Source organism: Corapipo altera, unplaced genomic scaffold (assembly GCF_003945725.1).
Source record: "Corapipo altera isolate COAL_440 unplaced genomic scaffold, ASM394572v1 116, whole genome shotgun sequence".
In the NCBI taxonomy this organism is placed as follows: domain Eukaryota; kingdom Metazoa; phylum Chordata; class Aves; order Passeriformes; family Pipridae; genus Corapipo; species Corapipo altera.
Genome location: NW_020884953.1, coordinates 1,937,501 through 1,963,672, shown reverse-complemented (window position 1 = coordinate 1,963,672; position 26,172 = coordinate 1,937,501). Strand labels below are relative to the sequence as shown.

The window sequence follows — 26,172 nt, the reverse complement described above, 5'->3', positions numbered from 1 at the left end:
AAGAGTTATTCCATTTACCTCTATTGGTCCCACTTATTAATTCCAGTTTATACCATGGTACACATCAGCCTGTCTCCTAACAAACCTGCATGTGATGAGCGAAAAGACCAAACTAAACTCACAGAAACCTACAGTTAGGAGGTGTCGAAGGAGGAAAAGGTTGAAAGGAGAAAGGAAGGGTTAAAAGATGAAAGGAAAGGTGGTTTAATGCTCCAGCTCACCTAGTCATGCCCTTCCCCATCAACCTATTGAGCTGACAGGACACAGGAAGAAGAAAGCCAGCATTGCCAGGAATCAGAGGAAAACACAGACATATAACCACCTCAACGCCTTTCATCATCCCAGCATAGAACAGTGTATTTAATCTGGAAGGGACCTACAATGATCATCCTGTCCAACTGCCTGACCATGTCAAGGACGACCAGAAGTTGAAGCAAATTGTTAAGGGTATTGTCTAAATGCCTCTTATACACTGACATGTGTGGAGCATCGGCCACCTCTCCAGAAGGCTGTTCCAGTGTTTGACCACTCTCTCAGTAAAGACATGCTTCCTAATGTCCAGTCTAAACCTCCCTGGCACAGCTTTGAAGAACTAATGGCATGGTTGAAGTAGTACAACTTGGTATGCCATAGCAAGGATCCAGTGGTATTTACAAGGCTAAAGACAAACCAGGATCGCTGTTGCTCACACTGTGCTATTTTTGAACACCTGTACAGGGCTGTAGCTGCAGAGATGAGGGCGGGCTGGCACCTGTGCTGAGGCCAGACACCTGTGTAAGCCCACATCTCCCTCCTGAGGGGGATCCAGGCGCCTCTTCCCAAAATCCCCCAGATTTTGGCACTCACAGCAGCCCTGGAGCTCTTCCCACTGCTGCCCGGCACTGCCTGGCGCTGACAGGGAAGAAAGGGGTGGCCATGGCCCACTGGGCAGCACCTGCAACAACCATTCCTGGGGGTGTTCAAGGAAAGACTGGAGTTGCACTTAGTACCATGGTCTAGTTGACAGGGTGGTGGTTGGTCATAGGTTGGACTAGATGATCTCAGATGCCTTTTCCAACCAAAGGGATTCTGTGATCCACAGAATTCTTAGGGTATACTGAGTTGGAAGGGACCCACAAGGATCAAGTCCAGTTCTTAAGTAAATAGCCCATACAGGGATTAACCCACAACCTTGGTGTTATTGGTACCAGGGTCACCTGCAGCAGGTGATGTAGGAACACATTAGGTGGGTTTGGAATGCCTCTGGAGAGGGAGATTCCATGACCTCCCTGGGTAACCTGTTCCGGTGCTCTGCCAGCCTCACTGTAAAGAAGTTCGTCCTCATGTTGAGGCGAAACATCGTGTGTTTTTAGATTACGGCCACTGCTCCTCGTCCTGTCATTGGGCACCACCAAAAAGAGCCTGGCACCATCCTCTACTCACTCGCCTTTGAGATACTTATATGCATTAATGATCCTGCGATTCTGTGAGGGGCGGGCTGAGGGGAGCTGCTGAGGAGAGAGTTGAAGCGAGGGGAGCAGCTGAGGTGAGGGGCTCAGGGGAACACCGGCAGCGGCAGCGGGAGGACGCGGTGGCGGCCCCGCCTCGCCCCGGCTCCTCCCCGCGCCCTGGGAGGCGCCGCCGCCTTCCATGTGCGGGGCGGCCGCTGTGGCGGAACCGGCTCCTCCCCGGCGCGGGCGGCGCCATTTTACCCCCCCTCCCTCCCTGCCTGCCTCGGCGGCCGTGGCGGCGGTGGGCGGCGGGAACAGCGCGAAGCTGCTGCTGCTGCTGCTGCTGCTTTCCGTCCCCCTCGTTTTCTCGCCTCGGTCCAGGCGAGAAGGAAAGACCGAGGTTCAGTTCCTGCCCCTCGTTCTCCCCTCTCGGCTCTCCGCACACGGGGTGGGGGGACCGGGCACCACAAGCTGCTCCCACCCTCCTCCCATCCTTCCTCCCCTGCACATCTCAGCTGCCTCCTCCTCCTCCTCCATCCATCCATTCTTCCCCGGGGGTGAGCCTTTGAGTGAGTCACCAGCGAGGGCACGCTGTTAGGCAGTGTGTTGCTGTTAATTAACTTGGCGAGAGGCTGCTCGTTGTTGGGGCCTTCAGGAGCATTAACGGGGCGGTTCCTGCCCGCGGTACCTGCGGGGCGCGGGGGGGGGGGGGGGGGGGCGGGGGGTTTTCTGGTGTCCTTGGGTGGTGTTACATCAGACCCTGCCCTGCCTGGTTTGTCGTCATGCAGCTAATCTGGAAGGTGTTTCTAGGACTTCTTTTTCATTTTTTAAAAAATATTCTTAACATTATGTGAGAGTGGCCAGGCTTTGGCCTGCAGTACGCTGCAAGTTGTTAATTTCTTCGTGTCACTCTGATGCTATGAAGTGTTACTAGTTTGTAATTTTTGTCTACAGGAAGTGGATTTTATTCATTTTGCCCAAACATTTATGGTGGTTTATTAATTGTAATGCTATGTATTTGGCTGTTCATTCTTAATTGAAGTGTTCGATACATACACTGATGCCCTAAATTGATGTAACTCCTGATATTTCAGAATGTTTACTTAAGGTCTATGGTATTCCTTACAGAAATTATTAGTCCTCTCAGAAATTAATGGTAAATGCTAAAAACCTAGGAATAACAGTCCAGAAGCATATTTCCCTATGTTAGCTTTAAGTGATTTTTCCACTCACTGTGTTTCTGTACCTCCTGTGTACAGATCAACTGCTTCTAAGTTCCTAGAAATTACACAAATGGATACTTTGTAGTTGATGAATGCAAAACACAATATACATGCAGAACATATATTACTGTGTGTGTGAAGGGGAGGCAGGAACCTGATGTTGTGGGCAACCAAGTTTGCTGTATGGCATTAGCGCTAATGATTTATTGTGAGACATTTGATTTCTTACGAGTGAATCTGTTTCAAGGTTTGCAGCAGTGTTGGTGATACGCTTACATTTTCTTTTGAAGTCTTTGATCTAACTCCCACATCATTCTCTTTCTTGATACAGGCCTTGCTTTCCCTTTGGCTTAAGGCAGCAGTGCTTACTTGGCGGGATACAGTGCACCCTCCCTCTCTCTCTTTTTGCATATCTTTCTTCAGTGCTGGCCAGATCCAAGTGGTGTGGAAGGCAGTGTCAGTCCCTCTGTTAACTTCAGTGGACTTTGCACAGGCCCGTATTTGCATGTTACTAATATGCAAATCACATTTTGTTTTATTTTGGTTCCTTTTTCTCCCGTGTATTGTTGCCATGTAGGTGGAAATGTTGATATAAAAAGTAGCATTTCCAACTCTAACAGTTTTTCTGAAAGCCTCATCTCTGCTTGTGAAAGTTTGAAAATGTTTTCAGTTAGAGAAAGAAATTCTTAGCTGTGATGTTCTGAAGAAAAGCTTGAGGTCTTGCCAAAATATGCTAAAAAGGCAGGAGGAAGAACTCCAAGTCATGTCTCTGAGAAGTAAACAACAAATCCTTCAGTGCATTAGTGGCATTTTACTTGTGACTTTAAAATACATGGATTTGGAGACATTACTTAAGGTTTAAAAAAATTCAGTAGCATTTAGATTATTTGCTGAGCCTCTGAGTATCATAACCAGCTGAATTACTCTCATGGGCTCAATTCTGAGTAGCGCAGAATGGGGCTGGGATTTGATTAGTCAATTAGTAACTTGTCAGTGTAAGCAAACTGTAATTTAGCAAGCTACAAGTGTTTTAAGAATTGCCTACATATAATAGTGTAGAGCAACAGTGAGTATTGTTCACCTTGTTAGTGCTGCTCTGATGTGATGCCCTCGGGCCGTGAGACCAGCTAGACAGTGTCTTTCTAGGTCATCACTGCAAGAGTGTTCTGAGGCATGAGGCCAAACCCAAGCAGTGTATAATTATACCATAGAAACTAATTGACTTAATGCTCTTGTTGCAATTGTGAAATATCCAAATGTGTAGATACACAAATGTATGCAGAGAAGGAAACTAGTCAGGCCTCTGCTCTCATGGTGGTGAGTCAGTTATGAGCTTATCTGGAGCTGATCAGAAAAACTACCTGTCAAAGGTTCTGAAAAGGGTATTGATTTGGTCTGTAATCTGTGTTTCAGATACTTGGCACTCACAATGCTGCAGGGAGGCGTTACTAATTTGAAGCAACCTTAGTAAGTGTTCTTTTGCAAGCTAACACTGGTGAAACTTCTATTTATAAATAATCTTTGGCTCTTCTCTACCCCTGTGTTTTACATACGTTTGAAGTATTGCATTTGATGACAATCAGACTTTCACAGAGTCAGCTGCAAAGTTTCTAGTTCACACAGCTCCTTAAACTGTCATAGGAGTAACAGTAATGGAAAAAGAGGTCAGGAGCTTGCATGGAAGAGGTGATTTCCAGTAGGCTTCTGCTGAAATGTTTTATTGAAAACACACGTTTTTCTTTGCTACTTAAGCACATGGTTTTTAAAAGCACTTAACACTGAAGAGCTATATTGATAATTTTTATGATTTATTTGAGAGATTATAGCAAGAATTAAGCCAGTTCCTAAGTATACCTGGGAAAAATGTGTATTTTTGACTGATCAGGAATACATTTTAACAGACACTTATTGGACATCACCTGTGACTGAGATCTCTGGAAAGGGTTGGTGGGCCTGAATGTTACTGACATATGTTAGACCTGCTTTTTAAGAGCTAATTTTCGTGCTTGCAACTTACACTTTAAAGCCATGGCTGTTCTTTCTGTAGTTTTCCTTGTATTAGCTGTTGTGCAAATGAACAACAGAGGTAGACATTTTCTCCTCTAGAGAATTTCTACTTTTGATGGCTAGCACTGATTTCTGAATGGAGAGCAACAGCTTAACAACAAGAATCAGGAGAAATTTTATATAATCTCACCTATGTATCTGGCTGCTCGTTTTTGATGAGACATTTTGGATAGATACATCGATGCCCTACCTTGATGGTATTCCTGATATGGCAGAATATTCAATTAAAGTTAGGGTGGTACTATATATTAAGAAATTATTTTAATTGCATTTCAAATAGTGAACCAAACACAGAGTGATGTGAAAAGAGGAGGATCAATGTGAGCAGTGTAACAGATTGAGAAGATAATGCCAGCTTGAAGGAGCTGAAGGCAGGTGAAGGTTTAGAGAGAGAAATTATACTGAGGAAATATAGTTTAAGGCTAATGGTGACTTGGCTGTGCTTTGTAGAAAATCTACCTGCATTAGTAAAACCTTAAACTTTAAGTTACTTTAGATGGAACTAAAGGTAGATGGGAACCATTGTTGGCAAATGAGCAGTAAAGCATATTGGCAGAACTAATTTGACCTTTGCATATAAATATTTTGTGTTTTACTTGTCAGAATAAGCAAAATACTGAGCAAGTCACAGTTTGGGGCCTGTTCATCTTTGCATGCTGGAGTCAAGTGTGCAAGTTCCTGGTGACTTGAAGGTGTTCTTTATCACCAGACCTGTGCTTGCTTCACTGAAAATTGTCAGTGGTTCCCACAGGAAGATCATGGTCGCTAAATTGCATCTCTATACAATTATTAAATAATTAGTATGGAAAGTTGAGAGTACTTATGTTTTATGAAAAAACAATTGCTAGTCCAAATAAAGTTATGGTTATAGGAGCCAGCTCCTGAAAGCTGTGGGAACTTTGCTGTTAGTTACAGGTTGTCTGGTCTTTACACTGTTTTTTTAAAGCATTTAACAAAATAAAGGAAAGAAAATAATTGATGTTTAATTTGCAGTGCCATTAACTGCCAGATGTGGCACAGAGCAAAAAGTGTGCGTGTTCAGCTCAGAGGGAGATGGGCATATACATTAGATTAATTTTCCCTGCTTTCTTCTTAAAAATAAATATATCACTTCTGGGGAAGGACAGAGCTCTGATTAGACTGGAGCTAGAAATGCTGAGAGAAGTGTTTGTAAACATCTCCAGATGTGGAGGCAGAGCTCTCTCATGTAAGATTGCGCTGTGTGTTTGCCAGTCTCAAGTAAAACAGTCACATCTGTATATTAGTATTCTTTCAGTAGTCCAGACCATTCTGTGGTCTGTTTCAGAAGAAGCTTAAATAATTGTCCTGTCTAGCTCATGGGTGGACAAATAATAGCTTAAAATATGAGGACATGTAGAGTAATTTCAAGTAAAACAGCAGTTGTTACACACAGTGAAGTCAGAAGGGTATATTTTAGTCTGAGGTTGGTTAGTGACTTTTCTTTCCCAGCTAAGTCAGTGAGAGCATTGTGCTTGTTCACTGCTTTCATTTAAGGTCTTCAGTAAAATTAATGCACAAAGATACCTTATGAAATGTAGAAATGAACGTGAAGGATTATTTTATCTCCAGGGATGTTGAACAGTTTTAAAATCACTAAGATGCATGTTATTCTTTGGACCAAAATCTATGCCTACTTGCATTAGTAAATTTGTTTTTCCCTTTGTTATCAGCCATGCATGTTTCTTCTGTGACTTCTCCATGGGAATGAATGACTGAGTTGCCTTTTAAATGGAAAGGGGGCAATGATGTTCAGTTGTGTTCCTTGTATTCGTGTGGGCTTTTCAAGCATGTTTTGTTCCAAGAAGGAGTGTCACAGTTAAAGATGAGATGCTTATTTGTCTGGGTGGTGAAAGCTGGGCTGGGCACTGACAGCTATAAGATGAATTTTTCTTTTTGGTATTCACTTTAAAATAAAACTACCATAAGCAACTAGTCTATGAAGCAATAAATGGAAGCAGCAGCAGCAGCAGATGTAATGTGTTATCCTTAGCATGAGTAGTGCATGCATTTCGCTTTGTGATACTTTGTTAATTAATTAAAAATTAAAGCAAGCTGAGATTGCATCCCCAGCTTTGAACAATATTCTTGTGTGCAGACCTGGTGCAGATGTGTCACTGCCCGCCCACAGATTACTCCTAATCCTAGATTTGGTCTGACTGTTCCCTGAAAGTTTGGGCCTTTGCTTTATGTACTTGGCTTTTGAAGAGGTGGTGTTTAGGAAATATGGAAGTTATTCATCCTATTGCCTGTAAGCAAAGCCATTTCTTAATTGTTGCACAAAAAAGCTGATTTTTTTTTTTTAACCTGGACAGGCTTGAGGATGATAAACTAGTTTCATTATATACTTGGAATCATTAATTTGTTGTAAAATTCAGACCATACATGCCCTGTGCATATCTGTGACCCTTTCTAGTTCCAACCTGCTTGAACAGCTCAGGAGTTCTTAAGGACTTGGTGTTTTCATTTTTGCTTTTCCCATATTACTGGGAGAGTGGGTGATAAGCAAAACAATATATGTACTCACGCATTTGGTAATTAATTATTGGTGTTTTGTTTAACCTTCTCTTATTTTTTAATAATTTAGAGTGCACACTCAGAAAGCTGGTCTTGCACATGTTCAGCAGGGGTTGTGGCTGTGTTTTTGTTTTTTAAAAGAAATGCACTAAAAAAAAAAAATATCTGTATTTCCTGTATTTAATTAAGTTGTTACATCTCCAATTCCAGAACTGTTACTTTACACTCTTGTCAGCTGGTGAGGCCATGCATCTAGTGAAATGCTCAGTGGCAGCAGACTAGTTAATCTAATTACTCTGAAGTAAAGGGTGTGAAAACAAAAGCATTCATTTTAATTTTGTGTTAATTCATGGTCATCTTGGCCTTTATTTCCTTCCTGTTTTGTTTGGGTTTATATAAATGAAAATTTGTCAGTCTGTAAATTTTTGCATGGTTTCAGTTTATATGCAAAATGGGTTTATGAAAGGCAAGAGAAGAGGACTGATGTGATAACTACATTAGATGTATGTTTATGAATTAAGTCATTGTGATGGTAACTTCTGCTCTGTGTTATTCAGTGCAAAAAGTTATGCAAGGACACTGCTGGTTTTTTTTTTTGGGGTAATTCTACACCTTTGTTGGCCTATCTGTGCAAATCCACTTTTGTTTTAAACAGACCCAGTTTAGACTTAGGTGTTTTCTTTTGGTGAAATGACAGCTGTTATTACTGTTAATGTTTGCTCTTCCTGAGTGAGTTTAGGTCACTCAAACTGTGTGTTTAGAGGAATGTTCTCTAGTGATTGTTTGGATGCACTTTTCTCTTGGATCTTCATGTGACATTTTGGCAAATGGTGGCTGGTGAAAGTATTTGAGCAATATTTCAAGAGACTTGTTGACTGAGTATATGTTGTTAAGGCTGGAGAAGAGAAGGCTCTGAGGAGACCTCACAGCACCTTCCAGTACCTAAAAGGGCTCTGAGAGAGCTTGGGAGGGACTTTGGACAAGGGTGTGTGACGATGGGATAAGAGGGAATGGCTTTAAACTTAAAGAGAGTGGGATTAGATATATTGGGAAGAAGTTCTTTGCTGTGAGGATGGTGAGACACTGGCACAGGTTGCCCAGAGAAGCTGTGGCTGCACAATCCCTGAAGTGTTCAAGGCCAGGCTGGGTGGGGCTTGGAGCAACTTTGGAGCAACAAGGTGTCCCTGTCCATAGCAGGGGGGTTGGAATGAAGTGATCTTTAAGATCTCTTCCAACTTAAACTATTCTATGACACTATTTCTCTCTCTCTCTTTCTCTGTCTCTCTGTGTATATATATGTATGCTAAGGCTGCTTTATGTATGTCCCAAATAATATGAGTCAGCTTGCAGATTTTGTGATTTACTGTTATTGGCTAAATGTATAGCCTGTATATTAAATTCACGTTTTAGGAGCAGTGGAATTTCAATTTTTATACATCTCTCAGCTTGCTCTTGAATAAGTAGATGGGTTATACAGATATCTCTTTGATTGTAGAAGAGTCAGTGTGAGTTAGTACTACTTGGTTATTTCAGGGTGGATATGGGAGTGAAGGAGGGCTATGAAATGAAAGTCTGCCTGGATGTCTTACTGTGGTGAGAGGGATGGGCCTGAACCTGATGAGAAATGACTTAAAATTTGTTTCCCTCAGCTGAGAACTCTTTTGTTCTGCTGATTCATATGGAACAAGTACTGTTTTCTGTTGTGACTCTTCAGTGTAAAAGACACTGAGATTGCAGAAGATGCTTTAAAATATATTGATGATTATATACACATTTTAATATGCATTTTTAACCATACCCTTGATTGTAATATTTTACTTATGGGAAAAGAATTTATAAAAGCTGGACCTCTTTGGATACAAACTCATAATTACCAGTCCAGATAGTGTTAATCAGAAGTTGTCTTCTTTCTAGAGTTCATGATTAAAATACAGCACACTGAAATAATCTGTGACCTAATCTGAACATCTGAATTCATTTTGTAGAATATGGCGAACAGCTGCATTTCAGTTTGGAGTTAAAACAAATACAGTATATCGACCCATTGAAGATTACTGTAGGCTTTTCAGTTCCATGATAGCTGTACTTATTGAAGAAAATTGATTTGAGAGTGCTTCTGCTTTTGAATGATTTTTTTTTCTTTTTTTTTAATGTCCGGAAGAAAGGAAATAGAACATACGGAGGATGGGACTTTGATGTGTAAAGAAGTTAATTATCTAAACCATCAAACAAAACGTGGGCTGTGGAAGTAATTATTGTAAAGGGTCTGATGAAGCCTGACAAGCTGTTGGTTTTTAATGTCAAGAAAATGCTGTACACCTGCTTGATTTGAAAGTTAAATCATTTGGTTGCAATAGGAAGATCAAGTTTTTAGTGAAGCAATAGCCAATAAGCTTTCAGCTTTCAAGCCTACGGATACTTACACACATCTCCAGCCCTGGGAGTGTTTTTTAATTAAACTGTTCTTGTCCACTTGGAGGGCAGGAACCTAGGAAAGGATTTACCCCAAGACAGGACTTGCAGGAATTACAAATCTTACACTAGGAGGAGGCAACTGTGGAATTGTCCCAAGGTTTTTGGGAATTTTGGGAGAATGCTTCATAAGTTAGTAGAAAAGAACCTCATGGATAAAGTAAAATATCTGTTATGGATGGTCAAAGGAAATAGCCATTTATATGATACTAAATTATATTAGTTTTAAAAAAACCTTAAACTTAAAACTAAAACCCCCTTAAGTCTTTGTATGCTGTTCAGTTTTTAAACATTTTTTTTTTGTTTTTAAAATTAACTAATTTGACTGTTTAGGTTATATGACTCTGGTAATTGCTGATTATGACAACACTGAAGCCTAGTGTGTAACTACTCATGTGATTAAAATCAGACTTTAGTGAGAGCAAACTTGTGATTAAAGTTACACATGTGCATAAGTGCTTGCAGGATGGGGACCCAAATTAGAATCTGCTTGAAGATGAACAGAAGTCTGTGAAAATCTACTTGAAAGCATTAATAAAAATGAGTAAACTTATGACACCAAGTTGGGTGGGAGTAGGGAGGCTGTACAGAGGGATCTGGACAGGCTGGATCAATCAACCAAGGCCAGGTGTGTGAGGTTCAACAAGGCCAAGTCCTGCACTTTAATCACAATAACCTCGTGCAGTGCTGGGGACAGAGTGGTTGGAAAGCTGCTTGTTGGAAAAGGCCCTGGGGGTGCTGGTTGGCAATGGCTGAACATGAGCCAGCGTGTGCCCAGGTGGCCAAGGAGGCCAATGGCACCTGGCCTGTGCCAGCAATAGTGTGGCAGCAGGGCCAGGGCAGTGACCATCCCCCTGTGCTGGGCACTGCTGAGGCCTCACCTTGAATCCTGGGTTCAGTTTGGGCCCCTCAATACAGGAAAGATGTTGAGGTGCTGAAATGAGTCCAGAGAAGGGCAAAGGAACTGGGGAAGGGTCTGGAGCACAAATCAGATGAGGAACAGTTGGGGGTGTTGCTCATCCTGGAGAAAAGGAGACTTGGGGAGACCTTCTTGCTCACTACAACTCCCTGACAGGAAGGTGTAGCAAGGTGGGGATTAGGCTCTTGCCTCAGGTGACAAGTCAAGAGGAAACAGCCTCTAGTTGTGCCAGGGGAGGCTTAGATGGGGCATTAGGATGTTTCTTCATGGAGAAGGTGCTCAGGCATTGGGATAGGCTGCCCAGGGAAGTGGTGGAGTTCACCATCCCTCGAGGGGTTTGAAAGGCATGGGACATGGTTTACTCATGGACTTGGCAGTGCCAGGTTAATGGTTGGAATCAATGGTTTTAAAGGTATTTTCCAACTTAAACCATTCTATGATTCCGTCTAAAGCATGAACTTCTTATTTTTCATCGTTTGTCCAGCTGCTCTTGTGTCATTAGCCTTTCAAAACACATGTGACTTTTTGAAGGTATCTTATGACTTGTGTTTAGACTATTATAAGTTTTCTTCAACCAAAGCAGAATATTTGGGATTGATTGCAATGCTTTTAATGACATTTAATTTAAATCTGGTCCTGTACTTTAAGATTGCTTTTTAGAAAAGTAATCTATCTTAACCTTAGAACTTTTAAATGGAGAAAGGTAGGATCTCTTACAGCACAGCAAACTATACCAACATATAGCTTTTATTGTCATTACTACTGCTACAACTAATAGTACAAAAATGAGCAGTGCAACTCAACTGTTACTAGTGTGCAACAAACTAGAAGAGGAAGAAATGTAGTGGGAATATATCCTGTTTATCAGGAGACTTACACAATGTGCAGGGTTTTTTTAAAACATTAAGGGAAAAATGAAACTCCCTTTTACATATTTATAGGGTTTTCCGTAATTCAGTTTTGCTTAGTCAGTGTTTTAGTAAATTAAGTATTTTTTTAAAATGAAATAGTTCAAAGGCGTTTGACTTGCATATTATTAAAGAGGAAAATGTAAATGCACTAATTTCTTCATAGAATAAGAGTAAAATTATACTTTGGAGTTTTTGAATGAGAAATTTATATAGAAAAGCTGTAATCTATTTTGAATAAGTGTAGTCCCTTCAGTCCTATAAGTATCATGGTGTTCAAGTCTTACTCTTTTTAATGCATTTCCATTTTTAAGGTTTTAAGTAGTGTGTGTACATAAAGCTGGTGTTTTAGAAAGGAAGGTTGTGATGTCTGTGCTCATTAAGTTTTAGCTTTTTCTGAGAATCTCTTTTGCTCCTGTGAGTTCAGTGGAGATGGTGTGGGTGTGATTCACTAATGGTGAGGATACTGCAGGAATATAAGAGAATGATTTGGGTAGCAAGGTACTGGTGCCTGTGAGAACCATCTATTCCAGAATAGTGGTGTTTTTATCTTAATGCTTTTCCAGTGGTGCTCCTAGAATACCTCTAATTGGTATTTCAGAAATAGTGCATGTTTCCAACACTTTGCTTACTGTAAATATCAACTCTTACATTTTCTGCAGTGTCTCACAGGGGATTCTTTTAGCGTGCAGAACCTTTACCTGCAATTCTACCCCAAATAGCTTTTATTCCCTTCTGAATATGTAGTGTGAAACCTACGTGTGCTCTCTTGGAAATGAAATACAAGTATTAAGTGCTGTTATTCCTTTGTTTACTCAGATGAGCAGCACTGTGGCCAGCCCAATGTCAACAGTTGTCTCTTCGAGCAGTGGAAGAAAATCGACCAGCTTTACTCCTGAATTGCAGAGTATGATGTGAGTAACCAGTCAGAATATCTGGTAACATCTGCCTTGTGTATTCATCTTTCAGATGGTTTCTTAGAATGTGTAAATAAGGGTGATGAGGGGGAAAAAAGAGCAGGTATTAGTGATGGAGCTGTTAGTATTTTACTTCTGATTTATAAAACATTCAGAGGTGACTTGGATAAATAAAAACCACACCCTCTCCTGAAAGGGGAGAAAATGCTACTGAGTAAAGAAATGCATTTTTAATGTAAACTATAGAAGTCTTTAGAGACCTATATTTCTCAGTCCTTCATCCTAGAAAGCTGAGCTTCCTGTTGCCATATATACTTTTGCAAAGAAATATTTTGTATTAACATCTTTCAGTGCTAATACTGAGATGTAGACTGCTGAGATCATAATATTGCTGATGCAATTTTGATATGGAATGCTTGGGTTTTAGCAGACAGGAAGTAAAATTGTTAAAAAAATTAGGTTATTCTTTTAAATGAGCAACGGATTCTTAGAAACCCAGTTCCAGGCTGTGGCATTATATTTTTTCTTTTTAGTTTGTAACTTCTAAAGCCTTGCATGCTGTTTAAACAGGTGGGTTTTGTCAGTCTTAAAGATACTAGCATAATCAGAGGGATTCCTTAGAAGAAGTCTTTATCTTGACTGGTAATCTGCTGCACTGGGCTGGCTGCAAATCTTCATTTTGTAAAAAAGCAACAAGTTGATCAGACAGTTTGACCTGACATTACACAGCATTTTCCCCTTTCTATGTGTATCCAAGACACTATGGGGATGGCAAGTAATGGTCTTGTTCCCATGTGGCTTCATGCTCTGATTTATCAAACACTTTAAAGAATATTTCAGCTTAAAACTAAGAGACATCTAACCAGCAAGGCTGCAGATGGGGAGCTGGGCTGCAGGGGCTCGTGTCTAAAGTGCACATTTAAAAAATGTATAATTGTGAATGTAATTATGGAGCTGAGGGAGAGGATGCACATTTGGCAGTTGCTGAGGTCAGCGGCACATTAAAGGGAGCTTTGCTTTATGAAATCTTGCAGAAGTGTCTTACAGGACTTTTGCCTTTGTTCATTTGTCAGAGTTGAAAATGAAATGGAGAAAGTTACTCCCAGAGTACTGACACGTAAATCCATAGTTTCAAAGGATAGTGGTAATCATTGGCTCTTTTCACTAAAGTCTTGGCTCTGAAATATTGTCCAGAATGTTGTTTCAGATAGGATGAGCTGAGGAAGGATGAACTTAACCATGACTTTTAGACTACTGATATTTACTTTTCAGTAATCTTGCCAGTATTGCAAACCTGCTTTTTACTGTGTTGCTGCTTCTTATTTTTTTAATTTTTAATCAGTCATGTGTAAATCAAAATAGTTACAGCATCCACATTCTAACCCATAGATCTATAATTGTTTTAATGATAGGGACAACTTATTTATTAAAATTACAGATATTTCCTGCATGTTACCATGATACCACCCTTTTGATCATTTTACTTTAGGTCATGAATTGTTGAATCATCTATTAATTTACTTGCATGTGGCTTTTAATATATTACCTTTGTGAGTTATCATTTTTCGGTAGTCTTATCTGAAATGTTCTACTCTCTTCCTTCCTGTTTCCATTATGATAGAGCTAAAGATTAGGAGAGGAAGAATGTCAAAGCTTTATTTTTATTTATAAGTATATGAATATTTTTTGTGCCAGTTGCCTCCTGTACCCATAAAGAAGTTAAAGTATTTCAAAACTCCACAGATCATAATTTACTGACATAAAGACTGCATTTGGCTTTTTAACGTAATATCTTAGTATTGCTGCATCATATTAGAAATGCTCTTTGCTTTTCCTTCTTTTTTACTTGTCAAGGAGTTCATTTAGGACCAGAAAGGTGTCTTAGGTCACTTCAGGCTACATTAGCACTACCTTTTTTTTGTTTCAGTTACAGGCATGACAGTGTTAAATAAGAAAAATGGTAGATTTTCTCCACGTCCTGTGCCAAGTCCCCCACCTGCCTTGCACTCACACTCAGCCTGTTCCTACTAGATCCCTCTGGCTTCTTTTTGCTGCTTTTAGGAGATACAGGATTTTAGGCAGGTAAAATGGTGGTGAGAACAACTCTGCCTTGCTTTTAGTGACATGTAGATTCACCTTCACTGTGGTGTAGGAATTTCTGCTCTGAATTGCTAAGTGGGCCGTAGATACCTAAGGAGTTACTCCCCGCTCTGAAATTCCATGAAGAGTTCCCTTTTCAAAAATGAAGATGCAATTTGTTTTCAGTTAAATGTCCTTAAGAAACTGTTGTCCAATGGAGCATGGGATACATTCCACTGAAGTATTTTTCAGTTCAATGTAAACGGGATACTGATTTATTTTTTTTTTCCTGTGTGTTGAATCATCTAAAGTAGATGAGTATGTTGTTACAAACCCAATGTTCTGCTGTATCGAGTTCTCTTCAGGTACAACAAGATCAGTGGTCTCCTTCAAGAGAATTCTCTTTGGCTATTGTTCACATCTATTAAAGTGATCTACACTGAAAAATATAAGTGTTGTTCTTGGTGGAGAAAATAACTGTAACTGTGCTTAAAAGACAGAACAGCAGCCCAGAAGTTCAGAGTCGCAGCCCGTGCATCAATTTGGATCAGTGTCTGGGGAGCCTGGATTTTACTGAATTGTGGACTTCCTGATAAAGTGTTTTGAAACTACCTTCCCCGCCAGTGTACACATGATTCTGTCAGAACGTAGAAGTTATTGTTGGCCATAGAAATGGAAGGAATAGACATTTTCCTTTTGCTTCAGAACTGGTGCAGTTATCCTTTGAAAGCTGTGCAAATAGATCTGCTGTGCTTTAGAGTAACAGTTTTCAAAGCTTTATTAAACCAGCAGGAACTGAAGAAATTCCTTGACTGTGATGAAAACATTGAGAGTTACATTTTTATTGTTTGCTGGGGGGAAAAAAAAGAGATTTTTGAAAATGATAAAGTGCCAGGGATGAACTGCGTAGAGAAAAAGAGACAACTGTTTCCTTTGGCCTGGGCCATAAAATGAAGTTGTGCCTTTAAAAGAACTTTCTATGCTGACATTTTTTATAAACTACATGATTTAGGAAGTTACAGATTCTCCCATTTAGGCAATTTATAACAAAGACATGCTGACATCCGAAGATCGTGGGAGATAGTAAAGACTGGAGCATTACAGTGCAAGAAAGGTAACATCATCTTAAAGAAAAGAAAATAAAGGCTGTGTCTGCCTAGTTTGTTATTGTGAAGTTGAGTAGGGTCACCTATTTCCTATTGATTGTCATCCCTGTGGATTGTTCTGAAGAGTAACTTTGACTTGTCCCACCTTTCTCAGCAAAAACTTTTGTGCAGCAAGAGGATGAACTTGTGAGAAATAAATCCTATGGAGACATTAAGTGCTAATCCAGAATGGCATGTCGTAGTTTGTGCTGATTTTAAAAATGGGCTGTTGGATTTTAAGGATTTGAAAGGCAGAAGGAACACAGGAAACAGTATTTTTGAAGAATACTGTTTTTGAAGAAGAATGTAGAATACTGTTATAACCCAGTAGCAAGATCTGTAAATCTGTGGATAAGAATCTCATGGTTGGAAGATGAGATCCTTGATTAGTTTATAATTTGCAGCACTGAAGTACTGAGTCAGGGTTTGATTCCCTGGAGTGCTTAAATTTATGTGTAATGATAAGCTTGTGGTTGATCCTTTTTAAGGTGAAGAGTTTATTCATGTATTACATCTGTTAAATACACTACACCTGGTTCTGAACCACAGCATTATTAGGGAATGAGCTGAATCCTGTTGTAGAACTGTGTTTTTATGATAAACCCGGAAATGTTTTTATGATAAGCTCTGAAATGTTTTTCTGATTTATTTAAGAAGGCAGGAAACGTATAGGAGTCTTGAAATCATAAAATACTGCAGAAAAGCTCTCTTAAATTGTGTACAAGTTTTTCACTGCATACCTAGATATTTTATTAATAAAATGGTTCTGGTTTTCCATTAAGAATATTTAAGATATGTTCTTGGATTTGAAGAAATTTTTGTGTTTGTCAGGAAAACAAATCTTTGATGTCTAAATAGTACTGTGATGGTGCTTAATGTACTGATTACCTTAAAAAGAATACTTCTTAGTCAGATTGTCACAGATCACCCAAACACATCAGTTTACAGTGCACCTTTTGCATGGTTATATTTGGCTTTTAACCGTTAAGACCTTGGAATTACCTGATATTTCTCTTGTACCAATTTAAAACAGCAAAGTATTGTATAGATCTTGCTTTAACTTCCACATCCTTCATTTGTATTTGAATGTTTTATTGTGCTACCACAGAATGTACAGCAGTAAGTGTTAATAATTAAAAAAAAAAAAAGCTTTCATCTAGTGCATTTTGTCAAGTTTTATTTTATAACTTTGTTTGGCTGATCTACAACCTGTTTCCAAACTCACTGCTAACGTGAGGTGAGTTGTGCTTAAATTATAGTTCTGCCCAGTAGATTCACAACCACGATGATTTCACATTAGGCACTAAAATTCATGATTTGGTAGAGATCATCTATTCTGTAATATAAGCACTACTTACAGAGTGAATTTCTGGAAACCCTGACAGACTTGTGTTGAACAATTTGCTGATTTAAAGGGAAGTTTTTCCCCTCTCAGTAAAATGTCTTGATTTCTCAAAGCTATTATAAGTATTTACAAAAATACTAATTATTGTGATCTGAAAGTAATTGACAAATTGTTTTTATTGATTCATTGTGTTTTTTTCCCCCTGAACACTCATATACAGAAGGAACAGAGACTGTACTCAAGATTAGTTTAAGTTATCAAAGGAATACTTTTAAAAATCATATAAGATTTTCTGATGGCAAACATATTTAAAACTGACATGAATCAAGCACTTCAGTTTCCTACACCCTACACTTGATCCTGTGGGTGAGCCAGTAATTTTATGGCAGCTGAACATTTGTAGAATTGGGCTCCAGATTGATAAACTTTTGAATTCTATTGTATGAAGTCCTAGTTGGCTAAACTTGCATGTGAAAGAGCATGGGTTTTTTGTATACTGCAGTTTTTTGTGCCTCAGTGTCATTTGGTAGTGGTAGGCTGTATTACCACAACAATGCAAGCTGGTAGAAAATACTGTTAGCTTTAATTCAGAGCAAAATGAAAATATTTGAGCAACCTATTTATTTTTGGCTGAAACCAACAGGTTGAAGCCCATCAGTGTGGATGCAGGAATGGGACACATAAAATCTTCCTGAAGTTACTGGAATTCATTTGATGTGCAGGGAAGTGGCTGTGGAGGATGCAGTTGTTGGAAGAAAACCTTAAATACCTGCTGGATTCTTTTCTGATATAAAAATTCTGTAAAAATCCATAATTCAGGTAAATGAGTGATCATATTTATCTTTCAGGCTTGTGGCAACATGAATGATCAGCTTGATAATACATTATTTAAACTGAATCAAGGGGCTGAACTATGTTCAACCACAATGCCCAAATTGTCTGGTAACATTGGGAATTAAGTGCATTAAAAGCTGCCTTTTTTTCTTCTTCTTTGTATGTCACTTGGATATATATAATGTGAATCAAACTTAGATTTCTAATTAGCTCTTAAGGTAGGTTTCATACCAAAAATCAAAATTTGATGGTACAAGGTTATAAAGGTAAACTTTAATGATGGAAGTAGTGGAAAAAACAATGTTTTAGTTGGATTTTTGTAAGGCTTTCTGGTTATCTATTATATTTGCAGTAGTTTGTATTAAAATAATAGTATACATTGATAAAATACCAAATTTAGTGTTGCTGCTAATTGATTATGTCTTTCCATAGAGTGAAATTGGGTTTGGGTGTTTACTCAGTTTTCTCCAGCTTGTAGTTTATACCCATCTCTGATATACTTCAGTGTTGTGTTAGTGTGCAATAGAGATCTTAAAAAACCAAAAATCTTCATATTCCCTTTTTCTTTATGAATATATTCTAAATAATACTTTTTTCCTTTTTTAACATCTAACAAATTATGGGAGAGACTTGGTAAGGACTGGGGCCAGTTCTTTTTAACCTTTATTTCCTTAAGAGTCTTTGGACCTGTCTGCCTGACTCTTGGGATATTTAATGTGATCTCTTCTACTAAGCATTTGAATGGTTCCTCAATATTGTCAGTAGTATTTTCCAGTTCAGAATGGGTAGTAAAGAGTGGTTCTAGACCCTGGTCACTCATGGAGTGTCTAGATTGAGCATATTTTATTTCAGATTTACAAACATTGTGTATAGGAAATAAAATTCCATATAGTGGGATCTATACAATCTACTCGGTGATAGTCTTAATTGTGTGTTGCAACCTTGTACCTTGTCAATCAAATAAATTATTTCATGGCTAATTATTTAGGATTTCTCTTCCATTCTGAGATGACAACAACCTAAGGAATAGCACTCTAAATCTCTGAATGTGAAGTGAAATTATCAGAAATATGATCTCTGAGCTGATCCTTTCTCTCCTTGGTGTATTTGGATAACTCCTGCTGACTTGACCTGAATTACAATTTGTTCAGCACTGAATGCCCTGGAAGATCTCACTGATTTTTTTTTTCTTTTTTTTTTTTCCCCCTAGCATTTGATGCTAAATTTCTTTTCAAACACAGAAATGTAAGTTGTGTTTGATAATAACAGTGCTTATGTGCTAAAAGTGTTTTCTTATCAGTTAGAAAATTCAGGGAACTTGTCACTCACTGCTGAAGAGATGCCCACCATATGTAACAGTAAAGCAATGCTGTGATTCCTGCAGGTGTGCTGTGCCAGACTGGCTGGTGTTTGTCAGTCTAGTTTTGAATATCAGAATAAGTATCACCCAAATACTTCAAGTCAGTCAGGTTACACGCTAACTAAAAAAAAATACACAATATGCACTTCCTGATATTTGCAGGACATAATTTACTGTTGAATATTTTACCTGAAGTGTTTTATTATATTACTTAAGATATTTATAAAATCTATTCTCTACCTGATTTCTAGATCTTGTCCAAAATCTTTCTTCCTCGCTGTTACAGTCAGCGGCTATTTGATTTTTGATAAACATCTAACTTTGTTATCCTAATCTTCAAAACAGGAATTTTCTTATGTCTCTTTGTGACAGTGGATTTTGTTGCTAAGTCCATCTTGCAGTTGTTAAACCATGCCCTTGATTATTTTGTGGTTTACCATTTTATTTTTCTGTTATACTCAGATGTATCAGTTTGACTGGCCCTTGTGAGGCAGCTATAAGTGTAAATGTGAGAGCTGCCATTCCCCTCGTGCCAGGTTCCTTGTGGAGTTTCCCCTCATGCCAGGCTCAGTTCTTCCCCAGGAAAAAGGGTTTTAGAGTGTTGGCTTTCATATGTCTTAGGTTTCATGGAATGCTGAGCACATGCAGACCCTGATTCTACTTGAAACAAGTAAATGATTATAGTGACTAGGAAGTTATGCTGAATAGACAGTCTAGATGATTGTTTTTAATAAAATGGTCCAGAATTTGTCTAGCATGCAACATAATGGGCCTGAATATGAATATTAATATAATATTACATTATTAATAATTTATTGTATCTTACTGTATGATAAGGTATGGTAGTACTCTGTAAACAACCCTGTTACCTTATGGCTTCTTTTGGCTGTATGCTTATCCCTCTCTGCTTTGAAGTTGATCAGTAAAATCATCTGACTTTGGATGGTTCATTTGGAATGATGGTGGAAGAAAACATCAGTAATGACCTGGCTGAGGGAGTGCTTTGGTTAACCAGACTGTAATTTGGGACTGTCAAGAATTTCTCTATTCTATCCCATACTTGTTTACCATATTTGAACCCAGAATTGTGCTGAGATTGCACTGTTCAAAAATAACCAGTTTAGCCTACTGAGCTGAAATCCCTCTCTGCAAACATGCCCAGGGCACTTTCTCCCCCCTTTCCGTAGTGAAATGACAGCGGGGCAGTGGCAGCAGACGTGGTACATGGTTATAAGATCATGTGTGGCTGTTTCTGTCCACCTCAAATACATCAGGTGAGAGTGGTATGAGAGAGAAAACAATGAGCAGAGCTGAGTTTTCCTTTTATAGGTAGGATGGAATACAGGAAGGACGTTCGTTAGAGAGAGAAATTACTAGAGCTTTTCCTGATGCGGATGTGGTATTTTTAAGCTTTTAAAGGCAGAGTCTCCTCTGTGCACAGCTCAACAGGATTTTGCTGAGGAGGCCTGAAAGGATTTGCACAACTGGTAATAAAAGATGTAAGAGCTGAAAATGGAGTGAGTTTCAAAGAAGCTATTTGGACATTCATTTTCTAGACTTCCGTGTTTCTGTACTGCGTTTTAAGGTGTAGTTGTTTTAGACCTCCCCCTCTGTAACACTCCAGTTTCATTTTACGTTTTAGTAGCAGAGTTCACTTGAAAGACAGCCTGAACTTGACCTTATTAGTGTCAAACAGTCTGAAATACATTCATTTTATCTCTTGCTTCTCTTTCTTTGTTTTTGTTACAGAGTATCCTGACCCTACTTATGAAGGGGCAGGAGGCAATGGAGGATCTTAATTAACGTATGGAGTAGTACCCACACAGAGCAAAGAAAATTGTTGAGTGTCTGTACAGACTTATGAAGGAACATTCCTGTAACTAATTTCCAAATTACACTCGTACTCAAAGCCTGCAAGAGAAACACAAGAAGGATGTTTTTATGAGGGAAGACTGAAGAGATTAATCTGCCTAACAGTTTTTTCTATAAACAAAATTAACTGAAGTCAAGCATTAGTCTGGGTTTATGTGTATCTTGTGTTTCTGCTCAACTAGTACTTTATTTTTCTCTTGTCAGTTCAAAGGTAATATAGGTTTTGCAGTTCATTTGTGAAATCAGATTTGCTAAGTATGAGAACAGTTCCTCTAAGGTTACTGTATGCACAGTTCTACTGAGTGCTGAGTTGCACGCGGCTTCTGAAGCAGATCCTGTGTTTGAAATTTTGTTTTGAATTGAAATATTTTACGATATATGGTTCCAGGATTCTGAGCTTAGATTCCTGAAACTTTCTGGTTTTAGGTTTTGACAGGTTGCTTAAAAGTATCATCTAGTACCTAAGTAAAAGATTATAAAATTTGGAAACGATCTATCCTACTTGAGTGAAGATGTACATATATTGTAACCAGATACTGTTTAAGCCATAAATTAATATGTTAATTAAATTCAGCGTTTTCTACTTTTTTTTTATTTCCCCAGTGTAATAAATTGTAATACATTATTTCTAGCAGACTGAACCTGAAAATCCAGTTTAACTACAGCTATGACCATAACTGGCAGATGTCTGTTCTTAACTGCTGAAGTCTTTAAACTGCAGCTGCTGGCATCACACATTTAATTCAACACTACAGGTTGTGCATGTCAGCATGCAGTATTGTTACAGACATTATTCATCCATACAGAACAGAAGAGAGGTGGACACTATAGGTATTAATGCCTTTTTCATTCTTCTGAAGTCATTCCATCCTGGGTAAATATTTCCAGTTGCATTAGAGAATTAATTGAAAACTTAAAGTTGGAATGTAAGTGACCAGAGTTAGAAGGAGAAGGAAACTGCAGATTGCAGGTGGCAAACTTGGAGCATCTTCCTCGTCTAGGTGCTGTTTCTGGCTCATTCAGCTCTCTGCTCCATGGCTTTGGAGGGCAGCACTTATGTTATTTTTTTAAGTATTATTTTTTAATTTTTTCCTAAAGCACAAAAGCTGTATAATCCTTCCCAGGTTTTGCGGGCCTGAAGCTGAAGTCTGGTCCGTGCTCTCATGGGAGGTACACGATAGTCCTTAGTGGTCAGAGAAATGTGCTTGTTTTTCTCTGTCACTGCGAGTTTAACACAGTAATTTAGATTATGACGTTCTCCCTAAATTGGTCTGTAAGGTGATTAGTTTATCCCTGAATCCCAGAGTGGCTCTGGGACCTACAATGAACCAGCTAAATAATGATAGATGGAATAACTTCTCTTCCTGCATAGTTTCTAGCACTTTATAAATACAAGTGTATAAATGGCTTTATTGTACACTCAATTTTCATCAGGTTAATCTACTTACTCTTCCATTTGACTTTATTACATATATAATACATTTAAATCTCACTGTCTCTTTATATTATGAAGCTGATTTTAAATCCCATAGACCAGTATTGGATCTTTTCATGTATTTTTGTAGAGCCTTCTATAATGATGCTTGAAGGTGTTGCAGTGATCAGAAGGGGACCCACCCTCCCCTCCATGGCTCCTGTGGCTGGGAAATAACTGAACAGTGTTTCTTTTCGCTTGACTGTAGAAATGGTAAATAATAATTTTGCAGTTGTGATAAAACTGGATGGCAGAAATGGCAGTAAGACCAATGGCTAAGTGGGAAGTGGGTGGAGAAGGTTAAAGAACGAGAATGGTCTGAGGGCATGTGCTAGTTTATTATACAAAATAACACTGGCCATTTCTTTAAGATGTTAGCAGTGATGAGCCTTTTTTAGCTTTAAAAATCACCACTACCAGGGATGTGTAGTTTGTGTTTAAAGCTTTTTTCTTTTGCAGAAAATGCTGAGCAAATAACTTATTTGCTCTCCTGACTTGGTGGCTTTTTTTCCTTCTTCAGTTTTCGAACAGAAAGCTCTAAAGACTGCATGGTGTTAAAAAGCAGCATCTGACCTAATGTACCCTTGTCTGAACGATAATGTTTCTTTGTCACTTATTTTTAGCTCAGATTGTTTTTCTCCCCTTTCCCCCAACATGATTTGTACAACCTTTAAAAAATTGAGTAGTTGTGGTTTTGAATCATCCTCCGCTTCTAGACTGAATGAGTATTTCTGAAGAAGCACAGGATTGCTTATGAGTGGGCCTTTTTCTTACTTAAAAAGGCAACAGCCATGACAGTCCTACCCCTGAAAGAAAGAAGGAAAGATGTAGACCCCTTGTAGACAGCATTGTGACCCTCGAGAGGACAGTGTGTTAAATACTTCTGTAGTTTTGTCCCAGTGGTATATTGCTAGCAGATGTCCTTTGTTTTCCTTTTACTGTGATTCAGAGCCATTTGGATAAAACATTTTGAGGGAGTGTATTTTGGTCCTGAATAAAGCATGACTATCCATTTAGAAACTGCAGTAATACTTCATTATGGATCAGTCTATATTTGGCTCCTTGTTTGGGTGTAAAGCCTTTAGTATATCTAGTACAAGTCTTAAGTACTGTTATTGTGCTCTTGGTGAAGCACAGCAAGATAACATGAACATGTGATGTGTAAATACTGATTAAAAAAAAGTCTTACAGTAATAAATTCCACAAAGTATAAATTAAGGTAACTGGCTTTATTATTATTTAGTGGGAGAAAACGAATTAATTTCCTGGCAAGCTATTTTTTCTTATTAAAGTAGTTCATACTTTTGTATTAGAAAAGATCCCTGTTAATTTTACAAATAAAGTAGATCCCTTCTAAACCAACCTTGTAGTCTTAATTGTTGTGTTGTTCTTACATTCTGAATTACTCACAGGAAATCAAGAACCTGAGGGGTTGGCCTGTGCTTTTTTGTTTGCTTATATTTTCTGGGTTTTCATTTAAATGGATACACATACACACTCATTCCCAAAATTGCCAGTATTTCTGCACCAATTAAATAATAATAACATAGAATGAAATAATAGAAAAAAACAAGGTTAAAAGGGATGTCTAGAGGTCATTTGGTCCAGCCTACCAGATTCAGACCTTAGATCTGGTTGCTCCACAACTATATGAGAAAGATGTGCTTTTATTTTATAGTCTACCTTGTTTAACTGCTGTAGCCTACAGTAGTAAACTGCTTTTTCCAGTATAGCCAAGCTACTGTAATTGCTCTGGAAATATTTTTAAATGTAGACTAGACCTTAATATTAAGCAGCATCAAAATTACTAAATAATATTAGATTTTGATTTTTTGGAAAGTCCCTTTCACTAACCAAGTTGAAGAGAAAATACATAGTCATTATGGAAGGTATGTAGCAATGTGGTTTAATATGTGACTCCATACCTATGACTGCTTTTTCTGCTGAACTGCAAAGCTACTGCAAAGCTGTACTTTAAAATGTAGACATTGGAGTAATTCTGCATATTTCCCTGAAAATGTATGTAATGTTAAACACCCCCCACACCTCCACAAACACTCTTTATTACCTGTTTCTGATTATTGGAGAACCTGCACAAAAACCAGTGATAACTACTATTTTACAGACCTGCTGTTCAGTTATGATAAAATGTTTTGTGTTACTGTCATAACCAGAGAATATTATATATGGCCACAACAGTGCTGAAGGCTACTGAAAAGGAATTTTTTTAAGTAAGGAGTTTGAGCAAACCTAGAGACTTGATGGAATATTGGAAAGGATGAAAAAATACCCCTCTATTGCCCTCTCTTTTTAGGAAAAAAGAAAAAAGTATTCATGTTTTCATTAAAATAAATTTTGTCTATTCCTTTCTCTGCATGTGTGTGTGTAGGCTTGTGTACAACCATAACATTTTGCTGACTTCCAGTTAATATGAATCTACTTGGCTATCTAGGAGGAAACATGGGAATAAAAATATTAGCATGAAGGAAGAGAGTGATCTGTGAGAATGCATTTTCTTAATATCCTTCCACTCCTCTATTACTTTAAGGAACTTTAGTGTTTTTTCCCTCTTACTAACTTTAAATTGAATGTGTAACTATATAGTTGATAGATTTGTTACAATCAGGTATTTCTTCTACATTTTATCTAATAATTTGGTAAGGCAGTTCAGTCAATAGCAGTGAAGGCAGACAAATAACTTTGTCTCTTGATTTAGAGCCTTGGTAATTCCACTTTGCTCTTGATAGTGGACAGATCAGTTGTGGAAATCAAATTCCATGTAGCTCTGAAACATTTAATACAAATAATGCTGCTAAATGTAGCTGTAATTAAATTAATTTTGAAAACTGTTGAGCCATAAATGCTGGTTGTCTGTGAATGGGATGAATTAGGAGAGTTACAGAAATAGTATTGATCCTGGACTAGGCACTTGCAGCTCTGTTCATGCCAAGTGCCCTGGAATTGCAAGGAAACAGCCCCATGTAGTGAATACTGAAAATCTGCTAAACTGAACCAGCTTTGATACAAGTTAAACAGGGCTCGATGCATATCTGGTGACTTCAAGAGAAAGGTTCTGTAGAGGTTGGCAAACTTCTCTATTCTCTGTTTCTCTGTTAAATGCCAGTTTTATTCCTTCAAGAATGAAACTCTCTTTTGGAAAGAAATGTATTAAAACAAGCTCTGCCTGTGAGTTTGCACTGGCAGGATCCTTCACTTTGCCTGCCCAGGTAGTACCTTCACATACTGCTGCAGTTGTGTGCCCAGTGCTGACTTTAGTGACAACTCAGTATCTGTTGGGTCCTGTTATGGTTCAGATGAGTGAAAAGATAAGTGATCAATTTATAGAAGGGGAGATGAAGCTCTAGGGGTTCTTTCTAATGAATTATAGAATTATTTTTGAAAAAGCAGTTCAGTGTTTGAATAATCAAAGTCAAGCATATTTCTGGAGCCAGGATTAGGATGGCAATATTTATCTTTGAATTCTTAAGACAGATAAAAATCAAAAGTCCAAACCACTAACTATTTTTCTTGAATGTTTAGATTAATCCAGAAAAATAGACCAAAATTTGAAAATGGCTTATTTAAACATGGA

At 38.4% G+C, this 26,172-nt stretch overlaps 2 protein-coding genes across 11 annotated transcripts in view; one reads left to right on the top strand and one right to left on the bottom strand.

Annotated features, from left to right (window-relative positions):
- The window catches only part of RUNX2 (runt related transcription factor 2), a 227,017-nt gene that overhangs the window by 179,319 nt on the left and 21,526 nt on the right, over positions 1 to 26,172 (bottom strand). Inside the window, exon 1 of one of the 3 annotated variants that reach the window (XM_027663406.1) lies at positions 1,423 to 1,519. The exons of the other annotated variants lie outside the window; for them this stretch is intronic. Coding sequence (XP_027519207.1) covers positions 1,423 to 1,447 — 25 coding nt within the window. The 5' untranslated portion in view covers positions 1,448 to 1,519. Of the gene's footprint in view, positions 1 to 1,422; positions 1,520 to 26,172 lie in introns of those variants that run through there. 3 annotated transcript variants of the gene reach the window in all.
- The window catches only part of SUPT3H (SPT3 homolog, SAGA and STAGA complex component), a 283,689-nt gene continuing 258,811 nt past the window's right edge, over positions 1,295 to 26,172 (top strand). For 3 of the 8 annotated variants that reach the window (XR_003530912.1, XM_027663412.1, XM_027663411.1), the window contains exons 1-2: positions 2,198 to 2,230; positions 12,374 to 12,468. Coding sequence is in view for 7 of the 8 variants with exons in the window: in XM_027663412.1 (XP_027519213.1) it covers positions 2,213 to 2,230; positions 12,374 to 12,468 (113 nt within the window). In the remaining variant the exon portion in view is untranslated. Of the gene's footprint in view, positions 1,526 to 1,645; positions 1,831 to 1,851; positions 2,000 to 2,096; positions 2,115 to 2,197; positions 2,231 to 12,373; positions 12,469 to 26,172 lie in introns of those variants that run through there. The other 5 variants (XM_027663414.1, XM_027663416.1, XM_027663417.1 and 2 more) reach the window with 5 other exon arrangements.